The 23,588-nt window shown below is 57.2% G+C and overlaps 1 protein-coding gene across 1 annotated transcript; it reads left to right on the forward strand.

The window, feature by feature from the left end:
- The first annotated feature begins 944 nt into the window (after positions 1-944).
- On the forward strand, positions 945-22,723 carry STRA6 (signaling receptor and transporter of retinol STRA6). The gene is made up of 18 exons (XM_032123007.1): positions 945-1,087; positions 5,205-5,377; positions 8,015-8,093; positions 9,238-9,323; positions 9,400-9,539; positions 9,631-9,797; positions 10,585-10,704; positions 12,047-12,114; positions 12,256-12,332; positions 12,821-12,882; positions 13,048-13,228; positions 14,833-14,908; positions 15,907-16,040; positions 17,494-17,611; positions 19,155-19,256; positions 20,269-20,432; positions 20,731-20,862; positions 21,973-22,723. The coding sequence occupies exons 2-18, from the start codon at positions 5,253-5,255 to the stop codon at positions 22,149-22,151; spliced, it is 2,010 nt and encodes a 669-aa protein (XP_031978898.1). The 5' UTR covers positions 945-1,087; positions 5,205-5,252; the 3' UTR covers positions 22,152-22,723.
- Positions 22,724-23,588: the final 865 nt, after the last annotated feature.

Below are 23,588 nucleotides of genomic sequence, written 5' to 3' on the forward strand. Positions count from 1 at the left end.
CCGTCACGTGCGGATTTGTCCCCGCTTCCCGAGGTTTTTCCAGGCTTTCCCTGGATTTGCGTGTCCGGCGGGATGGCGACGGGATGCGGTTGAGAGCTGCTCCCGCCCTTTTTTGCATCCCAAACCCTTTTCCATCCCTTTTCCCGCTGTTCTGGGAGCGTGTGGGATCCCTTGTGCCTCATCCCGGGTTTTGGTGTTCCCGGGGGTGTTTATTCCCAAATTCTTGTGCTGGGAGAGGGAAAACTCCAAGAAAACCTCGGAATCTGTGGGAAGGATCGGGCTCGGCTCTCCCTGAGCTTCCCTCGTCCATCCCAGGGATGTTTGTTCCCAAGTTCCCAAGAAATCCCACTAAAACCTCGGGATTCGGGGATTTGGGGACAGGATGGGGCTCGGTTTTCCCTGAGCTCATCCCGGCAGGAATTGGGGATGTTCCCATCCCAATCCCTGCTCTCCCAGTCCATCCCAGGGGGGTTTGTTCCCAAATTCCCAAGAAATCCCACTAAAACCTCGGGATCGGTGGGAAGGATCGGGCTCGGCTTTCCCTGAGCTTCCCTCGTCCATCCCAGGGGGGTTTATTCCCAAATTCCCAAGAAAACCTCGGGATCTGTGGGAATGATCGGGCTCGGCTCTCCCTGAGCTTCCCTCGTCCATCCCAGGGATGTTTGTTCCCAAATTCCCAAGAACACCTCGGGATTCGGGGATTTGGGGACAGGATGGGGCTCGGTTTTCCCTGAGCTCATCCCGGCAGGAATTGGGGAAGTTCCCATCCCAATCCCTGCCCTTCCCCCTCCATCCCAGGAGCTCCCAAATTCCCAGGAAAAGCTCAGAGCCGCCTCCTCCCCCACTCCCCCCCCCCAAACCCCGCACGGGGTTGGCGGCTCGCGCTTAATTCCCAAATCCCCAAATCCCCCGGCTTTAATTCCCAAGGCTCCCTCGCGGCCATGCCGGGATAAAGTTCCCGGAGCCGCCGGAGCCTCCCCAAGCTCCGGACTTTAGACCGAGCTTAGCAAAGCCCCGCTCAGCTCCGGGCGCGCTCCAGGGAGGGGAAGAGCGGCTGGAAGCAGGAAAAGCGGGAAGAAGGAAGGAGGTAACTTGAATTTGGGATCTTTCCCTCTTTTCCCACCCCTTTCCCGGTGGTGTTGTTGTTGTTGTTCCTCCTCCTCCTCCCGCCTGGGCCGGGAGCGCTCCAGGTCGGGAATGCGGCTCCTGCTGGAATCCGATCCTGCCCTGGGGGTGCGGGGAATCCCAGAAATCTCCAAAAATTCCCAAAAATCCCCCAAAATCCCCAAATTCTGCCCCCTCACCCCCCGGGAGGAGTTTAATCCCCGGGTTCCCTGTCCTTGGGGGATGCGGCACCCCGGGATCAGGTTTTGGGAGCGCTGGGAATGGGGGTGCAGGGGGAATTTGGGATTGGATCAGGTGGGAACGGGGAATGGGAAAAGTGGGAGCAGCTCCATGGATCTCCTGGGGTTTTGGGAATGGGGGCTCCGGGGGGAATTTGGGATTGGATCAGTTGGGAACTGGGAATGGGGACTGGGAAGGGTGGGAGCAGCTTCCCAGATCTCCTGGGGTTTTGGGAATGGGGGCACTGGGAATGGGATCGGGAAGAGCGGGAACAGCTCCATGGATCTCCTGGGGTTTTGGGAATGGGGACTCCGGGGGGGAAATTGGGATTGGATCAGGTGAGAACTGGGAATGGGGTCGGGAAGAGCGGGAACAGATCCATGGATCTCCAGGAGTTCTGGGAATGGGGGAATTTGGGAATGGGGCTGGGAAGAGCGGGAACAGATCCATGGATCTCCGTGAGTTTTGGGAATGGGGGGAGCCGGGGGGAATTTGGGATTGGATCAGTTGGGAACTGGGAATGGGGATTGGGAAGGGTGGGAGCAGCTTCCCAGATCTCCTGGGGTTTTGGGAATGGGGGCACTGGGAATGGGATCGGGAAGAGCTGGAACAGCTCCATGGATCTCCGGGAGTTTGGGAATGTGGGCGCCGGAGGGAATTTGGGATTGGATCAGATGGGAACCGGGAATGGGGTTGGGAAGAGAGGGAGCAGCTCCATGGATCTCCCGGATTTGTGGGAATGGGGGCTCCGAGAGGAATTTGGGATTGGATCAGATGGGAACTGGGAACGGGACTGGGAAGAGTGGGAGCAGCTCCATGGATCTCTCAGAGTTCTGGGAATGGGGGCTCTGGGGGGAATTTGGGATTGGATCAGATGGGAACCGGGAATGGGGTTGGGAAGAGAGGGAGCAGCTCCATGGATCTCCCGGATTTGTGGGAATGGGGGCTCCGAGGGGAATTTGGGATTGGATCAAATGGGAACTGGGAACGGGACTGGGAAGAGTGGGAGCAGCTCCATGGATCTCTCAGAGTTCTGGGAATGGGGGCTCTGGGGGGAATTTGGGATTGGATCAGATGGGAACCGGGAATGGGGTTGGGAAGAGAGGGAGCAGCTCCATGGATCTCCCGGATTTGTGGGAATGGGGGCTCCGAGGGGAATTTGGGATTGGATCAAATGGGAACTGGGAACGGGACTGGGAAGAGTGGGAGCAGCTCCATGGATCTCTCAGAGTTCTGGGAATGGGGGCTCTGGGGGGAATTTGGGATTGGATCAGATGGGAACCGGGAATGGGGTCAGGAAGAGCGGGAACAGATCCATGGATCTCCGGGAGTTTGGGAATGGGGGCTCCGGGGGGAATTTGGGGTTGGATCAGGTGGGAACGGGGAATGGGAAGAGTGGGAGCAGCTTCCCAGATCTCCTGGGGTTTTGGGAATGGGGGCTCCGCAGGGAATTTGGGGTGGGAGGGGGTGAGAATCGGGAATGGGGTCGGGAAGAGCTGGAGAAACTCCATGGATCTCCCGGGGTTTTGGGAATGGGGGCTCCGCAGGGAATTTGGGGTTGGATCAGGTGGGATCCTTTTTGGGGCCGGATCGCTGAGTTGGGGTGATGCCGGAGGGGGGGTCGGGTCCTAAATCCACATTTTGGGAAGCGCCTGGATTTGCCGGGATCGGGAATGGGAATGGAATTTAGGGAGATCTGGATTATCCCCCCTACCCCGACCTGGATAATCCCCGCACAATCATGGAATGGGATCTTGGTCGGTTTTCTCACAAGCCGGACTTTAGGCCGAACTTTAGGCCGGGCTGGGAGCTGGGAATTCCCTCCTGGATCCCCCTCTCTCCCCTTCCCGGTTGGATTCCGAGCGCTGGGATTCCCGGGAGAGCGGGAACGAGGGATGGGAAGGAGCTCTGGGAGCCCATCAAAGGCCGGCCTTGTTTGGGGAGAGGTCACGGAGAGGAGCAAAGGGATCGGATTCCAGGGAAAAACCGGGATGTGCGCTGGGAGCGGGGCTGGGTGGGGGCAGCTGCTGATCCCGCTGGGAATTTGGCCTCAAAAAACCGGGAATTTACCTTTCGCTGTGCCTGAAAAAACCGGGAATTAACCCTTCCCTGTGCCTGAAAAATCGGGAATTAACCCTTCCCTGAGCCTGAAGAAACCGGGAATTAACCCTTCCCTGAGCCTGAAGAAACCGGGAATTTACCTTTCCTTGTGCCTGAAAAAACCGGGAATTAACCCTTCCCTGTGCCTGAAAAATCGGGAATTAACCCTTCCCTGAGCCTGAAAAAACCGGGAATTTACCTTTCTTCGTGCCTGAAAAAACCGGGAATTAACCCTTCCCTGTACCTGAAAAATCGGGAATTAACCCTTCCCTGAGCCTGAAAAAACCGGGAATTTACCTTTCCCTGAGCCTGAAAAAACCGGGAATTAACCCTTCCCTGAGCCTGAAGAAACCGGGAATTTACCTTTCCCTGAGCCTGAAAAAACCGGGAATTAACCCTTCCCTGTACCTGAAAAATCGGGAATTAACCCTTCCCTGAGCCTGAAGAAACCGGGAATTAACCCTTCCCTGTACCTGAAAAATCGGGAATTAACCCTTCCCTTTGCCTGAAAAAACCGGGAATTAACCCTTCCCTGAGCCTGAAGAAACCGGGAATTTACCTTTCCTTGTGCCTGAAAAAACCGGGAATTAACCCTTCCCTGTGCCTGAAAAATCGGGAATTAACCCTTCCCTGAGCCTGAAAAAACCGGGAATTTACCTTTCTTCGTGCCTGAAAAAACCGGGAATTAACCCTTCCCTGTACCTGAAAAATCGGGAATTAACCCTTCCCTGAGCCTGAAAAAACCGGGAATTTACCTTTCCCTGAGCCTGAAAAAACCGGGAATTAACCCTTCCCTGTACCTGAAAAAACCGGGAATTAATCGCGTCCCGCTCCCTGCTCCTGTCCCTGTCCGGGTGACCCCGGGGGTGTCCCCGAGACGTTCCGAGGGTGTCCCCAAGTCCCGAGGTGTCCCTGGGGCTGCTCCCGGGGTGTCCCCGAGGTGTTCCCGAGGTGTCCCCAAGTCCGGGGGTGTCCCTGGGGCCGTTCCTGGAGTGTCCCCAAGTCCGGGGGTGTCCCCAAGTCCCGGGGTGTCCCCGAGCCATTCCCGGGGTGTCCCCAAGTGCCGGGGTGTCCCCAAGTCCGGGGTGTCCCCAAGTCCGGGGTGTCCCCAAGTCCCGGGGTGTCCCCAAGTCCGGGGTGTCCCCAAGTGCCGGGGTGTCCCCAAGTCCCGAGGTGTCCCCAAGTGCCGGGGTGTCCCCAAGTCCGGGGTGTCCCCGAGCCGTTCCCGGGGTGTCCCCAAGTCCCGGGGTGTCCCCAAGTCCCGGAGTGTCCCTGGGGCTCGCGGGGTGCCCCCAAGTCCCGCTGGTGGCATGTGGGGACAGGTTGAGGTTATTTTTGGGGTGGGGGTTATCCCGCTTCCAAACTCATCCCGGGATTCTCGGGATCGGGAGCGCCGGGACAAACCGTCCTTCCCTTGGATCCGCGCGGGGACGGGCGCTGGTGGCACTTTGGGGACAGCGCGGCTCCAGCCCGTCCCCAAATCCTTGGGATGGGGCAATCCCTGACCTTTGCGCTGCTTTTCCAGCCCTAAGAGCTCCTGGAAAACCCAAACAAAGGCTGGGAGCGGCCGGGATCAGCGGGATCATCCCTCGGGATTGGGAAGGGCGGGGGGGGGGCGGGGGGGGGGGGGCTCGGCCTCGTCCCTCCTCCGGCTCCCATAAAAGCGCGAGTCCCGCTTGGGATTTTGGGATCCAAACCTGCGGGATCGGCGCCTCCATCCCGCTTTTCCCAGATCCCACGAGTCTCTCCCACTTTTCCAGGGAGCGAAGGAGGAGGAAGAGGAGGAGGAGGAGGAGGAGGGGGCGGCCATGGCGTCCAACGGCTCCGCCGGGATTCGGGATTTCCCCTTGGATCCGGGAATTTTCCTGGATGAGGACCTGGGATCCGACTGGTACATCTACGAATCCACGGAGTCCGCCGCGCCCAGCGACGAGTGAGTGACCCCGAGTGTTCCCGAGTGCCCCCGAATGTTCCCGAGTGTCCCCGAGTGTCCCCCGAGCGACCCCGAGTGACCCCGAATGTCTCTGAGAAACCCCGAGTGTCCCCGAGTGTCCCCGAGTGTTCCCGAGTGACCCCCGAGTGTCTCGGAGTAACCCCGAGTGTCCCCGAGTGTTCCCGGGTGACCCCGAGGGACCCCGAGTGTTCCCGAGTGTCCCCGAGTGTTCCCGGGTGACCCCGAGGGACCCCGAATGTCTCTGAGAAACCCCGAGTGTCCCCGAGTGTCCCCGAGTGTTCCCGAGTGACTCCCGAGTGTCTCGGAGTAACCCCGAGGGACCCCGAGTGTTCCCGGGTGACCCCGAGGGACCCCGAGTGTTCCCGAGTGTCCCCGAGTGTTCCCGGGTGACCCCGAATGTCCCCGGGTGTCCCCGAGTGTTCCCGAGTGTCCCCGAATGTCCCCAAGGGTCCTCGAGTGTCTCTGAGTGTCCCCGAATGACCCTGAGGGTCCTCGAGGGTCCTCAAATGTCCCCTGAGTGTCTCCGAGTGTCCCCAAGGGTCCCCAAATGTCCCCAGTGCCCCCAAGGGTCCCCCAGTGTCCCTGAATGTCCCCAAATGTCCCCCAGTACCCCCAAGGGTCCCCCAGTGTCCCTGAATGTCCCAAAATGTCCCCCAGTGCCCCCAAGGGTCCCTGAAGGTCCCCAAACGTCCCCAAGGGTCCCCAAGTGACCCCCAAATGTCGCCGAGTGTCCCCAAGTGTCCCCCGAGTGTCCCCAAGGGTCCCTGAGTATTCCCGAGTGACCCCGAGTGTCCCCAAGGACCCCCGAGAGTCCCCAAATGTCCCTGACTGTCCCCGAGTGTCCCTGAATGACCCCAAGAGACCCCGAGTGACCCCAAATCTCCCCAAGTGACCCCAAATGTCCCCAGGTGTCGCCAAGGGTCCCCCTGTCCCGGCTCCGTTCCTCTTCCCACGGACCAACGTCCCCGTCATTCCCTGATTTATTCCCGGTTTTTGGCCCCTCTGGCAATCCGGAGTTTTTTCGGGGCCGAGATGGATCCGGCAGCGGGAATCCCCACAGATCCCCCTCCCTTTTTCCCCAATTCCCAAAATATCCAATCCGTGGAATTCCCGTTGGGAAAATCCGCTCCCACCCCCGACAATCCTAAAGAGAAGCGGGAGATGATCCCATCCCAAGGGAATTCTCCTCATCCCAAACCTTCCCCGAAGAAACTTTGGGATCTCCTTGGCCATCCCCATCCCCGTGGGACCCCACAGCTTTTGGGATCAACTGCCCAAAGAATTCCCAAGGATTCCATGTGATTTATGGGATCTACTATTTTCCCCATCCTTTTCCGGCTTAAAACATCCCAAATATGGGATTTTCCCCATTTTCCCTCAATTTTCCATCATTTTTCCCATCCCTTTCCACCTCAAACCCACCTAAATATGGGATTTTCCCCATTTCCCACCATTTTCCACCATTTTCCCCACCCTTTTCCACCTCAAACCATCCCAAATACGGGATTTCCCCATTTTCCATCATTTTCCCACCCTTTTTCACCTCAAACCCACCCAAATTTGGGATTTTCCCCATTTCCCACCATTTTTCCCACCCTTTTCACCTCAAACCATCCCAAATATGGGATTTCCCCCATTTTCCATCCTTTTTCACCTCAAACGCACCCAAATTCGGGATTTTCCCCATTTCCCATCATTTTCCACCATTTTTCCCACCCTTTTCACCTCAAACCCACCCAAATTCGGGATTTTCCCCATTTCCCACCGTTTTTCCCACCCTTTTCACCTCAAACCATCCCAAATATGGGATTTCCCCCATTTTCCATCATTTTTCACCTCAAACCATCCCAAATTCGGGATTTTCCCCATTTCCCATCATTTTCCCCATTTTTCCCACCCTTTTCACCTCAAACCCACCCAAATTCAGGATTTTCCCCATTTTCCCTCATTTCCCCATCCCTTTCCACCTCAAACCATCCCAAATACGGGATTTCCCCATTTTCCACCATTTTCCCACCCTTTTTCACCTCAAACCCACCCAAATTTGGGATTTTCCCCATTTCCCACCATTTTTCCCACCCTTTTCACCTCAAACCATCCCAAATATGGGATTTCCCCCATTTTCCATCCTTTTTCACCTCAAACGCACCCAAATTCGGGATTTTCCCCATTTCCCATCATTTTTCACCTCAAACCATCCCAAATTCGGGATTTTCCCCATTTCCCACCATTTTCCACCATTTTTCCCACCCTTTTCACCTCAAACCCACCCAAATTCGGGATTTTCCCCATTTCCCACCGTTTTTCCCACCCTTTTCACCTCAAACCATCCCAAATATGGGATTTCCCCCATTTTCCATCATTTTTCACCTCAAACCATCCCAAATTCGGGATTTTCCCCATTTCCCACCATTTTCCACCATTTTTCCCATCCTTTTTCACCTCAAACCATCCCAAATTCGGGATTTTCCCCATTTCCCACCATTTTCCACCATTTTTCCCATCCTTTTTCACCTCAAACCCACCCAAATTCAGGATTTTCCCCATTTCCCACCATTTTCCCCATCCTTTTCCACCTCAAACCCACCCAAATATGAGATTTCCCCCCTTTTCCAGCCTTTTTCCCGGAGTTATCCCGGAGTGCCACCCCACTGTTTCCCCCCGGATGTACCACACCTGCATGGCTCCCATTTCCGTGAGTATCCAACCCAAAATTCCCCTCTCCCATCCCAACTTTTGGACCATCCCCCCCCCCAAAAATCCTGAGTTTTCAGGGATAAATCCAAAATTCCTCCCAAATCGCTCCCGGCACATCCTGGAGCTCTTTTCCATGGATTTATTGATCCCTTTTCCATGGAATTTGTGTCTCCATCGGAATTCCCACCATTCCCACCACTCCCAGGACCCCTTTTCCATGGAATTGGTGTCTCCATGGAGTTCCCACCATTCCCACCCATCCCAGGACCCCTTTTCCATGGAATTGGTGTCTCCATGGAATTCCCACCACTCCCACCACTCCCAGGACCCTTTTCCATGAAATTTGGGCCTCCATGGAATTCCCACCATTCCCATCCATCCCAGAACCCCTTTTCCATGGAATTGGCGTCTCCATGGAGTTCCCACCATTCCCATCCATCCCAGGACCCCTTTTCCATGGAATTGGTGTCTCCATTGGAATTCCCACCATTCCCATCCATCCCAGGACCCCTTTTCCATGGAATTGGTGTCTCCATTGGAATTCCCACCATTCCCATCCATCCCAGGACGCCTTTTCCATGAAATTTGGGCCTCCATGGGATTCCCACCACTCCCAGGACCCCTTTTCCATGGAATTTGGGCCTCCATGGAGTTCCCACCATTCCCATCCATCCCAGGACCCCTTTTCCATGGAATTGGTGCCGCCATGGGCATTCCCATCATTCCCAGGACTCCTTTTCCATGGAATTGGTGCCTCCATAGAGTTCCCACCATTCCAGAACCCCTTTTCCATGGAATTGGTGTCTCCATGGAGTTCCCATCCATTCCAGGACCCCTTTTCCATGGAATTGGCGTTTCCATGGGATTCCCACCACTCCCAGGACCCCTTTTCCATGGAATGGGGGCCTCCATGGGATTCCCACCACTCCCAGGACCCCTTTTCCATGGAATTGGTGCCTCCACTGGAATTCCCACCACTCCCACCGCTCTCAGCACCCCTTTTCCATGGAATTGGTGTCTCCATGGGATTCCCACCACTCCCAGGACCCCTTTTCCATGGAATTGGTGTCTCCATTGGAATTCCCACCACTCCCACCGCTCCCAGCACCCCTTCTCCATGGATTTTCCCCTCCCTTTCCCAGCTGGCCGTCATCCTGGCCTTGTCCTTCCTGGTGAAGCGCCGCCGTCTCCACCGCAGCTGCTGCAACGGCGTCCCGGGATTGCTCAGGTACCTCCTCCCCATCCCTGGGGAAAAAAGGGGCTCGGAATTCCCAGCAATTCATCCTTCGCCGCCACCATTCCAGCCCGGCCAATTTCCTGGAAGAGGAGAGCTCCCGCGGGCCGGCCGTGGCCGTCTTCAGCATCCTCTTCTCGTCCCTGTGCCAGCTGGTGCTGGACAAGGAGCCGCTGCCCCTCGCGTCGCCCTCGTCCCACGGCGCCCGCGGTGAGGCCACCACCGGCCCCACGGTGGCACCCTCGGGGCCACGGCCGCGTGCCGCCCCGAGCTCATCCCGCCCTTCTTCCCGTTTTCCCAGAGTACTGGAAGATCCTGGCGCTGCTCTATTATCCGGCCTTCTACTTCCCCCTGCTCGCCTGCGCCACCAGCCGCCACCGCCTGGGCTACCTGGCCGGGTCCCTGCTGGCCTGGGGACACTGCCTGGTGCACGTGTGGCAGAAGGTCGAGTGTCCCCAGTCGCCCAAGGTGAGCGGCCCCGAGGGTGGGTGAGGGACAGCGAGGTGGCCCGCAGGGAAGGAAGGTGGCTTCTCTGAGTGGTCCTGAGGTGGCCCTGAGGTGGTGTCACCTTCTGGGATCGCCCTGAGGTGGTGTCACCTCCTGGAGGTGGCCCTGAGGTGGTGTCACCTCCTGGAGGTGGCCCTGAGATGTCACAGCTTCCTGGAGGTGGCCCTGAGGTGTTGTCACCTCCTGGGGTGGCCCTGAGGTGTTGTCACCTCCTCGGGTGGCCCTGAGGTGTCCTCAGCCCATCCTGGAGGTGGCCCTGAGGTGGTGTCACCTCCCTGGAGTGGCCCTGGGGTGTCGTGGCTCCCTTGTCACCTGCCAGAGGTGTCTCCTGGCTGGGGTGGTGGCAATGACCCTGTGTCCGCTGAGGTGGTGGCATTGACCCTGTGTCCCCCGGGGTGGTGACAGTGACTCCGTGTCCCCTGGGCTGGTGGCAGTGAGCCCGTGTCCCTCTGTGCCTCCAGCTGGTGGTAGTGACCCCATGTCCCCCGGCCGGTGGCAGTGACCCCGTGTCCCTCCGTGTCCCCCGGCCGGTGGCAGTGACCCTGTGCCCCCAGCCGGTGGCAGTGACCCCGTGTCCCCCGGCCGGTGGCAGTGACCCTGTGCCCCCAGCCGGTGGCAGTGACCCTGTGCCCCCAGCCGGTGGCAGTGACCCCGTGTCCCCCGGCCGGTGGCAGTGACCCTGTGCCCCCAGCCGGTGGCAGTGACCCCGTGTCCCCCGGCCGGTGGCAGTGACCCCGTGTCCCCCCAGATCCACCGGCTCTACTCGCTGCTGTCCCACGTCCCCACCCTGCTGTCGCTGCTCCTGCTCAGCCTCTGGTACCCGGCCCTGCTCGGCCGCAGCCTCCGCGGGAACGGCCCGGAGCAGGAGGTACGGACACGCCGGGACCTGGGCACGCTCCCAGCGGGATCGGGGCCCACATCAGCAGCAGGAGGGGGACGGGGATGGAGTGGGAATTGGGATCGGGAGCAGGATTGGGATCGGGATCGGGATTAGGATCAGGATTGAAATTGTGACCAAGATAGGGATCGGGATTGGGACCGGGATCAGGACTGGAATTGGGATCAGGATTTGGACTGTGACCAGGATAGGGATCGGGATTGGGACCGGGATTGGGATCAGGATTGAAATTGTGACCAAGATAGGGATCGGGATTGGGACCGGGATCAGGACTGGAATTAGGATCAGGATTTGGACTGTGACCAGGATAGGGATCGGGATTGGGACCGGGATTGGGATCAGGATCAGGACTGGGATTGAGATCAGGATTTGGATTGTGACCAGGACAGGGATCAGGACTGGGACCAGAACTGAGATCGGGATTGGGATTGTGACTGGGATCAGGATGGGGATCTGGACGGGGATCAGAATCAGGATTGGGCTAGAGATCGTAATTGGGATCAGGACTGGGATCTGGATTGGGATCTGGATCTGGATTGGGATCAGGATCAGGATTGGGATTGGGATAGGGATCATAATTGCAATCAGGACTGGGATCAGGATTGGGATTGGGACCAGTATCAGGATTTGGACCAGGATCGGGATTGGGACCAAGATTGGGATTGGGACCGGGATCGGGATCAGGACCAGAATTGGGATTGGGATCAGGATCGGAATTGGGACCGGGATCGGGATCGGGACCGGGATCGGGATCAGGATTGGGGTCAGGACCAGGTTCGGGATTGGGATCGGGATCGGGATCAGGATTGGGATCAGGACCAGGTTCGGGATCGGGATCAGGACCAGAATCGGGATCAGGAGCTCCACACATTCCTTTGGCCCTGCCGCTGGGGGTTCTCCGTCGCTATCCCAGGACTGGGTTTGGGATGGGGAAATCCGCCTCTGGAATAAGCTCCTTACACAAGAGGCTTTCGGCATCAACCACTCCTCGTTTTCCCGGATAATCCCCGGCACGTGGAGCGGTGCCGGGGCTTTGTTGGGAAGAGAGGAGGAGAAGCCGGGAAAGGCCGGCCGGGCGTGGCCTGAGGTGACCCCAGGCCGGGAGCCGGCAGGCGGGAAGGAGGATCCCAGGCGGATTTGGGACCAAGGCCGGATTCTTCCCACTTTCCCACCCCGACATCGCACGTTCCTCATCCCAACGAGAGCCGGGAAGCTCCCGTTGGGAGACGCCAGGGATGAGGGGCGGCCGAGCGGGGACAGGGACGCTCTGCCCCCCTCCAAAATCCATGGATTTATCCCTGATTCCCTCAAGATTCCGGGGAGCAGGTATTACAGGAAGTACCTCAAGGCTGTGCTGTCCAAGCGGGGCCGGAAGGGGAGGTAAGGATGGAACATCCCATTCCTGACACATCCCATTCCCGGCACATCCCATTCCCGGCTCATCCCATTCCCGGCTCATCCCATTCCTGGCTCATCCCATTCCCAAAGGCCAGGATCGTCACCCTCTCCCACCTCCCGCAGCTCGGCGCCGATCGAGGAGAGCCTCCAGTCCCGGATCCGCTCCTACCTGCGCTCCTACATCTACGCTCCCGAGGAAGGTGGGATGCGGGATGGGATCCCAGCGGGATCGGGGAATCAGGGAACAGCTGGGGTTGGGAGGGATTTATGGATCAGCCATTCCCGCTATCCCAGGGTGCTCCAAGTCACGTCCTGGGACACTTCCAGGGAGTTTTCCTAGGAAAGCTTGGCCAGGGAAGGATGGGAGCAACTGGGGGGGGGGGGGTTGGATAAGGGAATAAATCCTGCCCTGAGGGGGTTAAATCCCGGGAATGTGGAGCCATTCCTGGCTCTTCCCATCCATGGAGGGGGCAGGGAGTGTCCCGGAGAGGTGGCACCCGGCTGTTGTCACCCAAGATTCCATGGAAAAGCAGGAATGAGCCATCCATCCACTCACAGCTCTCCATCCTGACAGGAATTCCCCACGGAAATCCCATTCCAGAGCTCCCATTCCTGGGTGAGCCCTCAGCCTGCTCCGCTCTTCCCCCACCATCCCAAATCCCGGCTCCTCTCCCGCTTTTCCCTCCAGGATTCCGGATCCCGCTGAAACTCGTGGTGTCCCTCGCCATGGCCGTCATCGCCATCTACCAGGTGACACTGGCGACACTCCCGGCCGCGTCCCCTCGGGATCACCGGGAACGGCATTAACATTCCTTACGGAATTACGCGCTCCGGGGAGCTCGGCCAAGCCCTAAATCCCTCAATCCCGTGGGATCCGTGGCCCGGAGCTCACGCGGCTCGGCCGCTCCCTGGCAGGTGGCCCTGCTGCTGCTGGTGGCCTTCGTCCCCACCATCCAGATTATCCGGGCGGGAATGACCAAGGACATCGTGGTGCTGCTGGTCCAGTTCGGATTGGTGCCCTCGGACAATCCGGCCGTGCCGGGGGACATGGAAAAGGAGCTCCGCACCGTCCGCCACTACCTGTGGTCGCTGGAAGGTGCGTTCCCGGTCGGATCCCGATTCCAGAGGGGGATTTGGGGAGGAGAGGGTGGGGGGTTTCCAGGAGGATTCCGAGCACGGAGGGTGGTCAGGGATGGGGTGGATTCCAGGGGGATTTCGGGAGCGGCTGGCAGGCGCCGGGATGGGGCTGTGCCAGGCTGGCGCGTGCCAAGGCGGGAAGAGGCGTCGGGAAAAGCCGTTGGGAAGAGGCAGCAGATGGAAATCTGCTGGAATGGAACAGATGGGCCCCCCGGATCCCTGGAGAGTGGAAATCCTTGGATGGGGGGGGGGGGGGGGGGGGGGGGGGGGAAGAGCTGGGGGGAAGGGATAGGAGGGATAAAGGGCTAGGGATGAAGGGATAGCTGGGATGGGGGAATAGCTGGGATGGGGGAATTTTAGGGATAAAAGGGTAGCAGGGATGAGGGAATAGCAGGGATTAAGGGATAGCAGGGATGAGGGAATAGCAGGGATTAAGGGATAGCAGGGATCAGGGAATTCCAGGAATAAAGGGATAGCAGGGATCAGGGAATAGCAGGGATAGAGGAATAGGGATAAAGGGATAGCAGGGATCAGGGAATAGCAGGGATAAAGGGATAGCAGGGATGCGAGAATTCCAGGGATTCAGGGATAGCAGGGATGAAGGAATAGCAGGGATAGAGGAATAGGGATAAAGGGATATCAGGGAATATCGGGGATGAAGGGATAGCGGGGATCAGGGAATTCCAGGGATAAAGGGATAGCAGGGATGGAGGAATTCCAGGGATAAAGGGATAGCAGGGATCAGGGAATTCCAGGAATAAAGGAATATCAGGGATCAGGGAATTCCAGGAATAAAGAGATAGCAAGGATTTGGGAATTCCAGGGATAAAGGGATAGCAGGGATAAAGGAATAGCAGGGATAAAGGGATATCAGGGATCAGGGAATATCGGGGATGAAGGGATAGTGGGGATGAGGGAATTCCCGGAATAAAGGGAATTTAGCAAGGATTTGGGAATTCCAGGGATTAAGGGATAGCAGGGATCAGGGAATTCCAGGAATAAAGGAATATCAGGAATGAGGGAATTCCAGGGATAAAGGGATAGCAGGGATGGAGGAATTCCAGGGATAAAGGGATAGCAGGGAATTCCAGGGATAAAGGGATAGCAGGGATCAGGGAATTCCAGGAATAAAGGAATATCAGGAATCAGGGAATTCCAGGGATAAAGGGATAGCAGGGATCAGGGAATTCCAGGGATAAAGGGATAGCAGGGATGCCCCCCATCCTTCCTCGGGACGCCACCAACTCCAGGGAGGATTTCTGCGCCTTTTTCGGACTCCCAAACCTCTCTCATCCCATTTTTTCCCCCTCCCATCTCCATCCCTCCCCCAGCTCCCCCTTTCCCGAGAGCCCCATCCCGGCTCTCTCCAGGGATTTTTCCCAAGCCCTGCGATCCCTTCCCACCACCCCTCCCCTTCCCACCTGGGAGCCCAAACTGGGGAAACTGAGGCACGGCGCCCATCCCTCATCCCCGAGGCACAATTCCCATAAAAACCCCATTCCCGGGGCCCATCCCGACCCGGATCCAGGAGGTTTTTTTGGCTCTTCCCGGTTTTCCCCGCAGTCTGCTACATCTGCTCGCTGGCGCTCGGCTGCCTGCTGACCTGCGCCGGGCTGCTGCGGACGCTGGCGGCGCACAGGTGGGGCCGCGGGCCCGCTCCCCGTTCCCGAAATCCCATCCCCATTCCCGAAATCCCATCCCCGTTCCCGACATCCCCGTCCCCATTCCCGACATCCCTGTTCCCATTCCCGACATCCCCGTCCCCATTCCCAACGTCCCTGTTCCCATTCCCGACATCCCATCCCCATTCCCGACATCCCTGTCCGCATTCCCAACGTCCCTGTCCGCATTCCCAACGTCCCTGTTCCCATTCCCAACATCCCCATTCCCGACATCCCCATTCCCATTCCCAACATCCCCATTCCCAACATCCGATCCCCATTCCCGACATCCCCGTCCCCATTCCCATCATCCCCATCCCCATTCCCAACATCCCCATCCCCATTCCCGACATTCCCATTCCCAACATCCCCATTCCCGACATCCCCATTCCCATTCCCAACATCCCCATTCCCAACATCCGATCCCCATTCCCGACATCCCCGTCCCCATTCCTGACATCCCCATCCCCATTCCCAACATCCCCATTCCCATCATCCCCATCCCCATTCCCAACATCCCCATTCCTGATGTCCCCATCCCCATTCCCAGTGTTCCCTCTCCCCATTCTCAATGTCCCATTCCCAACATCCCCGTCCCCGTTCCCAATGGCCCTGTGCCCACTCCTGACATCCCCGTGCCCATTCCCAACATCCCCATTCCCATCATCCCCATCCCCATTCCCAGCATCCCCATCCCCATTCCCGACATTCCCATTCCCAACATCCCCATTCCTGATGTCCCCATCCCCATTCCCAACATCCCCTTCCCCGTTCCCAATGGCCCCGTCCCCATTCCCAACATCCCCGTTCCCATTCCCGACATCCCCATCCCATTCCCAACATCCCCATTCCCGACATCCCCATCCCCATTCCCAACATCCCCATTCCCAACATCCCATCCCCATTCCCAACATCCCCATTCCCAACCCCCTCCTCCCCATTCCCGGGCTGGGATGCAGCCGGAATCTCTTCCCAGATCCAACCTGCGGGCGCTGTACCAGGGCTCCGTGCTGGATGTGTTTTCCGAGCCCCGCTCCCTGCGGCCTTCCCGGAGCGCCGTCGTCTGCTGGATGAGCTTCGCCAGCTTCCAGGCGGCCTTCGCCTGCCTGGGTAAGGGAATTCGGGATGAATCCCGATTTTTTTTTGGGATGAAGCGGCCATTCCCTGGGTTTTGCCCCGTTTTCAGGAGGGGTTTTGTCCCCATTTCCTCAAAAGCAATCTGGTGTTTATTGGGAAGGATAAACGGTTGGGAATAGGGAAAGAATGGAAAGGACATGAAAAAGTGGGAAAACTGGGGGGAAAGGGGGAATTGGGGAAATTGGGAAATCTGGAAAAATGGGGGAAAACTGGAAAGAAATGGAAAAAATTGGGAAACTTGGGAGAAATTGGGGAAAATGGAAAAAATGGAAAAAAATGGGAAAATTGGGGGAAACTGGGGAAATTGGAAAAAAGGGGAAAATTTGGAAAAATTTGGGAAAAAATTTAAAAAAACCTGGGAAAATTGGAAAAATTGGAATATTCGGGAAAATTTGGGAGAATTTGGAAAAAATTGGGAAAAAAGGGGAAAATTTGGAAAGATTGGAAAAACACAAAAAAATTTGGGAAAATTGGGAAAAATTGGGAGAATTGGGAACAAGTGGGAATAATTGGGAAAAAAGAGGAAAATTGGGAAAAAATTGGTAAAAAAGGGGAAATTTGGAAAGAATTGGAAAACCAGAAAAGAATCAGGAAAAATTTGGAAAAATTGGGAAACTTGGAAAAATTGGGGAAAATTGGAAAAAATTGGGAAAATTGGAAAAAAATTGGGAAAATTGGGAACAATTGGGAAAATTGGAAAAAAGAGGAAAATCTGGAAAAATCTGAAGAATTGGGGAAAATCGATAAAATTGGGAAAAATTGGGAAAAATTGGGAAAATTGGAAAAAAATTGGGAAAAATTGGGAGCAATTGGGAAAAAATGGGGAAAATTGGGAAAACTCAGGAAAAATTGGGAAAAAACTGGAAAAATTGGAAAAAATAGGAAAATAAAGACAAATGGGGAAAATTGGAAAAAATAGGAAAAACTGGAAAAATCTGAAGAATTGGGAAAAACAGAAACGATTTGGGAAAAATTTGGAAAAATTGGGAAACTTGGAAAAATTGGGAAAAATTGGAAAAAATTGGGAAAATTGGAAAAAAAATGGGAAAAATTGGGAGAAATTCAGGAAAAATTCAGGAAAAACTGGAAAAATTGGGAAAAAGGGGAAAATTCGGAAAAACACCAAAAAAATGGGGAAAATGGGAAAAGAATGGGAAAAATTAGAAAAAATTGGGAAAATATGGGGAAAAATTTAAAAAAAGGAAAATCTGGGAAAATCGGGGAAAATTGGGGAAAAATTGGAAAAAATGGAGAAAACATGACAATTGGGAAAACAAAATATTTGGCAAAATTGGGAAAAATTGGGAAAAATCGGGAAAATATGGGAAAAAATGGGAAAAATGGGGAAAAAAGGGAAAAATTGGAATAAATCCGGGAAAAGAGCCGGTTTTCCATGCCGGATTCCCGCTCCGTGTGCCCCTTCCAGGTCTCCTGATCCAGCAGGTGATTTTCTTCCTCTGCTCCGCGACCTTCGCCTTCCTGGTGGTGATCCCGCTCCAGGCCGGCACCGGATCCCCGCTCTTCGGGATCCTGCGGAACATGTGGTGAGCCCTCGGGAAAGGCTGGAAATCCCAAAGGAAGGGGGTTTGGGATGCTCCTTTTGGGGTTTTTCCAGCGCTGCCGGAGGTTTCTGCTGTCCAGGGTGGTGTTTTGGGGCGTTCCCAGTGTTTTGGGACATTCCCGGTGTTTTGGGATGTTCCCGCTGTTTTGGGACCTTCCCGGTGTTTTGGGGCATTCCTGGTGTTTTGGGGCATTCCCGGTGTTTTGGGACATTCCTGTATTTTGGGATGTTCCCGGTGTTCTGGGATGTTCCCGGTATTTTGGGATGTTCCCGGTGTTTTGGGGCATTCCCGGTGCTTTGGGATGTTCCCGGTGTTTTGGGACGTTCCCGGTGCTTTGGGACCTTCCCGGTGTTTTGGGACATTCCCGTTGTTTCGGGACCTTCCCGGTGCTTTGGGGCGTTCCCGGTGTCCATGGCCCTGGAGGGATTTGGGATGCTCCCTTTGGGGTTTTTCCAGCACCCACGGAGGTTTCTGCTGCCCAGGGCGGTGTTTTGGGGCATTCCTGGTGTTTTGGGGTGTTCCCGGTGTTTTGGGACCTTCCCGGTGTTTTGGGGCATTCCCGGTGTTTTGCGGCATTCCCGGTGTTTTGGGACCTTCCCGGTGCTTTGGGACCTTCCTGGTGTTTTGGGGCGCTCCCGGTGCTTTGGGACGTTCCCGGTATTTTGGGATGTTCCCGCTGTTTTGGGGCATTCCCGGTGCTTTGGGATGTTCTCGGTGTTTTGGGACGTTCCTGTATTTTGGGATGTTCCCGGTGCTTTGGGACCTTCCCGGTGTTTTGGGACGTTCCTGGTGTTCGGGGACGTTCCTGTATTTTGGGACATTCCTGGTGTTTTGGGATGTTCCCGCTGTTTTGGGACATTGCCAGTGCCTTGGGACATTCCTGGTGTTTTGGGGCATTCCCGGTGCTTTGGGACCTTCCCGGTGTTTTGGGACATTCCCGTTGTTTCGGGGCGTTCCCGGTGCTTTGGGGTGTTCCTGGTGTCCATGGCCCTGGAGGGATTTGGGATGCTCCCTTTGGGGTTTTTCCAGCACCCACGGAGGTTTCTGCTGCCCAGGGCGGTGTTTTGGGACATTCCTGGTGTTTTGGGGTGTTCCCGGTGTTTTGGGACCTTCCCGGTGCCTCGGGGCATTCCCAGTGTTTTGGGGCATTCCCGGTGTTTTGGGACCTTCCTGGTGCCTTGGGGTGCTCTCAGTGTTTTGGGACATTCCCGGTGTTTTGGGACCTTCCTGATGCTTTGGGACCTTCCCGGTGTTTCGGGACCTTCCCAGTGTTTCGGGACATTCCCGGTGTTTGGGACATTCCCGGTATTTTGGGACCTTCCCAGTGTTTCAGGACCTTCCCGGTGCTTTGGGACCTTCCCAGTGTTTCAGGACCTTCCCGGTGTTTTGGGACCTTCCTGGTGTTTCGGGACCTTCCCAGTGTTTCGGGACCTTCCCGATGTTTTGGGACCTTCCCGGTGTTTCGGGACCTTCCCGGTGCCTCGGGACGTTCCCGGTGTCCATCCGGCTCTTCCCTCCCGCCCAGGCCCTTCTGGCTGGCCCTGCTGGTGGCCATCCTCGTGCAGCACCTGCTGGCCCATTCCCAGTTCCTGGAGCAGCATTCCCTGCGGAAGGAGCTCACCAACAGGTACGGGGACGCCGCCGTGGTCCCCTCCTGTCCCCGCTCTGGGGTTGGGGGACAATTCCAGGCTCCCACAGAGGTTTCTCCAGATGTTTTGGCCTGGATTTCGGTCAGGTGACACCGGCCAGGGTGATCCTGCTCCACCAGCAGAGGTTCCTCACTCTGAGATGGTGTCACCACAAGAGACCAGGGTGACAGAGGTGTCCAAGTGTCCACTGGGTGTGGCAGCGAGGTTCTCCTGGGGCCGGTGTTCATCCCAGACCACCAGCAGAGGTTCCTCAATCACAGATGGTGTCACCACCCAAGATGGGGTGACAGAGGCGTCCAAGTGTCCACCGGGAGTGGCAGCGAGGTTCTCCTGGGGCCGGTGTTCATCCCAGACCACCAGCAGAGGTTCCTCACTCCGAGATGGTGTCATCACCCAAGATTGGGGTGACAGAGGCGTCCAAGTGTCCACCGGGAGTGGCAGCGAGGTTCTCCTGGGGCCGGTGTTCATCCCAGGCCACCAGCAGGTGTCCCTCAATCACAGATGGTGTCACCACCTGAGACCAGTGTGACAGAGGCGTCCAAGTGTCCACTGGGTGTGGCAGCGAGGTTCTCCTGGGGTCGGTGTCCATCCCAGGCCACCAGCAGAGGTTCCTCACTCCGACATGGTGTCACCACCCAAGACCAGGATGTCCCACCCCCTGGCATGGCGCAGAGGCTCTCCTGGGGCTGGTGTCCATCCCAGGCCACCAGCAGCTGCCGTCCCTCACTCCCACGCGGTGTCACCACCCAAGACCAGGCTGTCCCACCCCCCAGGCTCTCCTGGGGCCTCTGGCCTCCACCCCAACATCCCCCACCCCATATTTTGGCCAGTTCCTCAATCTCCAAGGAGAAAAGCAGCTCCTGACGCTTCTCCAGGAGCCCGGGCGGGCCTTTGCTTCTCCCCGCGGGGTGGAGACGCCTGAGGTGGCCACGGAAGGTTTGGTTTGGCTGGAGTTTGGCCATCCCACGGCGTTTTTGGTGCTCCTCGCAGGCGCGCCCTGTACATCGTCACCTTCCTGCTCTTCCCCACCAACGTCCTGCTGGGGGTCCTGGCCGGTGTGTGGCGCGTGGTCATCTCCGGCCTCTACAACGCCGTCCACTTCTGCCGGCTGGACATCAGCCTGCTGCAGCGTGGCGTGGAGACCTTTGACCCAGGTGGGGCACCCGGAGGTCGCTGTGCCACCAGAGGGGTGCTGGTGCCACCATGGAGGGGTTGGGATGGGCGCTCCATGCGGGGCGCCCATCCCAAGGGCGCCAAGGGGAGCCGGTGGCTTCTCCCGATTCCTGCTGGGTCCTGCTTTCTTCATCCAAAAAATGTGGGGTCACCTTTGGGGTTTCACCTGGGGTTTCATGTCCTGGGCTAAAGGGACCTCGGGGGACCTCAGAGGACCTCAGGGGACCTCAGGGGACCTCAGGGAATGGTGTTCCCGCTGAGTGAGCGGTGTCCCCGCAGGGTACCACAGCTACTGCCACTTCCTGAAGGTGGAGGTGAGCCAGGGCCACCCGCTGATGAAAGCCTTCTGCTTCCTGCTGCTCCAGCGGCCGGAGCTGCCGGCACTGCCCCGGGACACCCGCCTGGAGGAAGGTGGGAGCTGGGACACCGGGGGGCTCGGGGAGAAGGGACCTTCTGGTGACGTCTTGGTGGCACCTGTGGTTGGGGTGGAGACACCTCTGTATGTCCATGGATGCAGGGATGCAGCCATCCATCCAACCATCCATCCATCCCTCCATCCATCCCTCCCTCCATCCAACCATCCATCCATCCCTCCATCCATCCCTCCCTCCATCCATCCATCCATCCATCCATCCATCCCTCCATCCCTCCATCCCTCCATCCCTCCCTCCATCCCTCCATCCATCCATCCCTCCATCCCTCTATCCATCCATCCCTCCATCCATCCATCCATCCCTCCATCCATCCATCCATCCATCCATCCCTCCCTCCATCCATCCATCCATCCATCCCTCCCTCCATCCCTCCATCCCTCCATCCATCCATCCATCCCTCCCTCCATCCATCCATCCATCCATCCATCCATCCCTCCATCCATCCCTCCATCCATCCCTCCATCCATCCATCCATCCATCCCTCCATCCATCCATCCATCCCTCCATCCGTCCATCCATCCATCCATCCATCCCTCCATCCATCCATCCATCCATCCATCCATCCATCCATCCCTCCATCCCTCCATCCATCCCTCCATCCCTCCATCCATCCCTCCATCCATCCATCCATCCATCCATCCCTCCCTCCATCCATCCATCCCTCCCTCCCTCCATCCATCCCTCCCTCCATCCCTCCCTCCCTCCATCCATCCATCCCTCCATCATCCATGGCGCTGATCCCATGCCAGGGTAGGATGCGGCTCCTCAGGATGTGCTGGAATCCTGGCGGCTCCAGTGGGGTGCGACTGGGGCTGGAATCCGGCACTCCCGGAATGCTTTGGAACCATCCCAACATCTTAGAAGGAACCTTCAAGCCCATCCTGAGGACACCTCCCCCCATCCCAGGCTCCTCCAAGCCCAATCCAACCTTTCCTTGGACACCTCCAGGAGCAACCGCAGCCTCTCTGGCCATTCCAGGAATCCCTTCCCAACATCCCACCCCATTCCCTGGGTGCCACCTCCCTTTCCCTCCAGGATCCACTTTGGCTCACGGAATCCTTTTCCCGTTGCTCCCATCTCCTTCCAGGTCTCCACCTGCTGCATCACAAGCACCTGGCTCCGGGAAAAGCTCGGATCCGGCGCATCCGGACCCGCTGGTGCCTGGCCTACACCCTCCTGCGCAACCCCTCGCTGACCTCTTCCCGGAAAACCGCGCTGGCCGACGCCTCCGCCAACGGCGCCCAGCTCGGCGTCCCCAAGCCCTGAATTCCCGGGAATTCCATCCCCATCCCATCCCATCCCCGTCCCAACCCCATCTGCCCCCGGCAGGAATTTCGGGCGCTTCCCATCCCTTTTCCCAACCTCTGGATTCTCTCCGGGGGTTTATCCCTAAATTCACGTCGAGTCGCTGCCGAGGTTCGGAGGTGACGGCTCCGAGCCCGGCATGGATGGAGTAGAGCCGAGGAAAACCCTCCCGGCATCCCGGCAATTTTTTGGGAGTCACTTTTCCAGCACGGGGCAATTCCTGGGGAATTGGGAGAGGGAGAGGAATGTGGTGGGATCCTCAGCCAGCCCTGGAGCTCCACGTGCTCTCCCCACAGAGAAAATTCCCAACTTTTCCTTCCCAATCCTGGCTCTGTTTGGGCTCCGGATCAACTCCCGGGATGGGATTTTTTGGTTTTTTTCCCCAATTTTTAGAAGGATCAAATCCCAGCCGCTCCTGCTCTGCTCCCGTCCTCTCCCATTCCCGGTTTTGTGGCTATCCCACGGTTTTCCAGGGCTGGGATCCATGGAAAACCTCCCTCGGAAGGATAATAAATGGATATCTCATTCCTACACCCGGGATGTGCCTTTTCCCTTGGATATTCCCACTTCCGGCAGGATTTGGGATCATCCCAGCCTTGAATCCGGGGGATGTTTGGGATGACCTCACCCAGCGGAGATTTTGGGGATGCCAGGATCCAATCCTTGATCCAACTTTTTGATGGGAAAACCGCTCCCTTCGCATTCCCACGGTTCGGGAAAGCCCCAAACCCGCAATTTTGGGAAGGGTGGGAATGGGAACAGGGAATTCCGGGGCTAAAACCCCAACGGGATGGGAACAAGGAGGTGTGGGATCACCTCTTCCTACCCTTAAATCCTGGAATTCCCGACTTTTTGGGCTGGAATCAGCAGGCTCCTGGGTGGCTCCTTCCATCCCAAACATCCCAAGATTCCCTTGGGAATTCTCAGCCCGTCCCACACGGAGCTGCGGGATCATCCCGGATCATCCCGGGATCTCCTTGGGAGTGACCAGACCTGCTCCCTGCAGGATCCCAAGGACCCCATTCCCTCCCTCTGGAATGTCGGGATGAGTTGGAGGTCACCAAGGGCCTTTCCCGTGCTTTGGGGTTTCCCGGGAGCATCCCCTCCCTTTTCCCAGAATTCCCTTCCAGCCCATCCCGACCCCTGCGGCTCCAAAAATCCCTAAAATTCCTTTAAAAAAATCCCTAAAACCAAAAAAATCCCCCAAATCCGTGGCGGCTCCACGCCATGGGCGGGGCTGGATTTTGGGATCGGTTTCCACAGCTCCACCCTGGGATCCCTGGGGATGGCAGGGGGTGTATCCATGGATTTGTGGGGTTTCCGGGATAGGAGCAGCACCCTGGGCGGGATTTGGGATTTTCTTCCCCTTCCCGGTGGTTCCCGGTTGGCCTGGAAACC

The sequence above is a fragment of the Corvus moneduloides genome, chromosome 13 (genome assembly GCF_009650955.1).
Source record: "Corvus moneduloides isolate bCorMon1 chromosome 13, bCorMon1.pri, whole genome shotgun sequence".
NCBI lineage: Eukaryota > Metazoa > Chordata > Aves > Passeriformes > Corvidae > Corvus > Corvus moneduloides.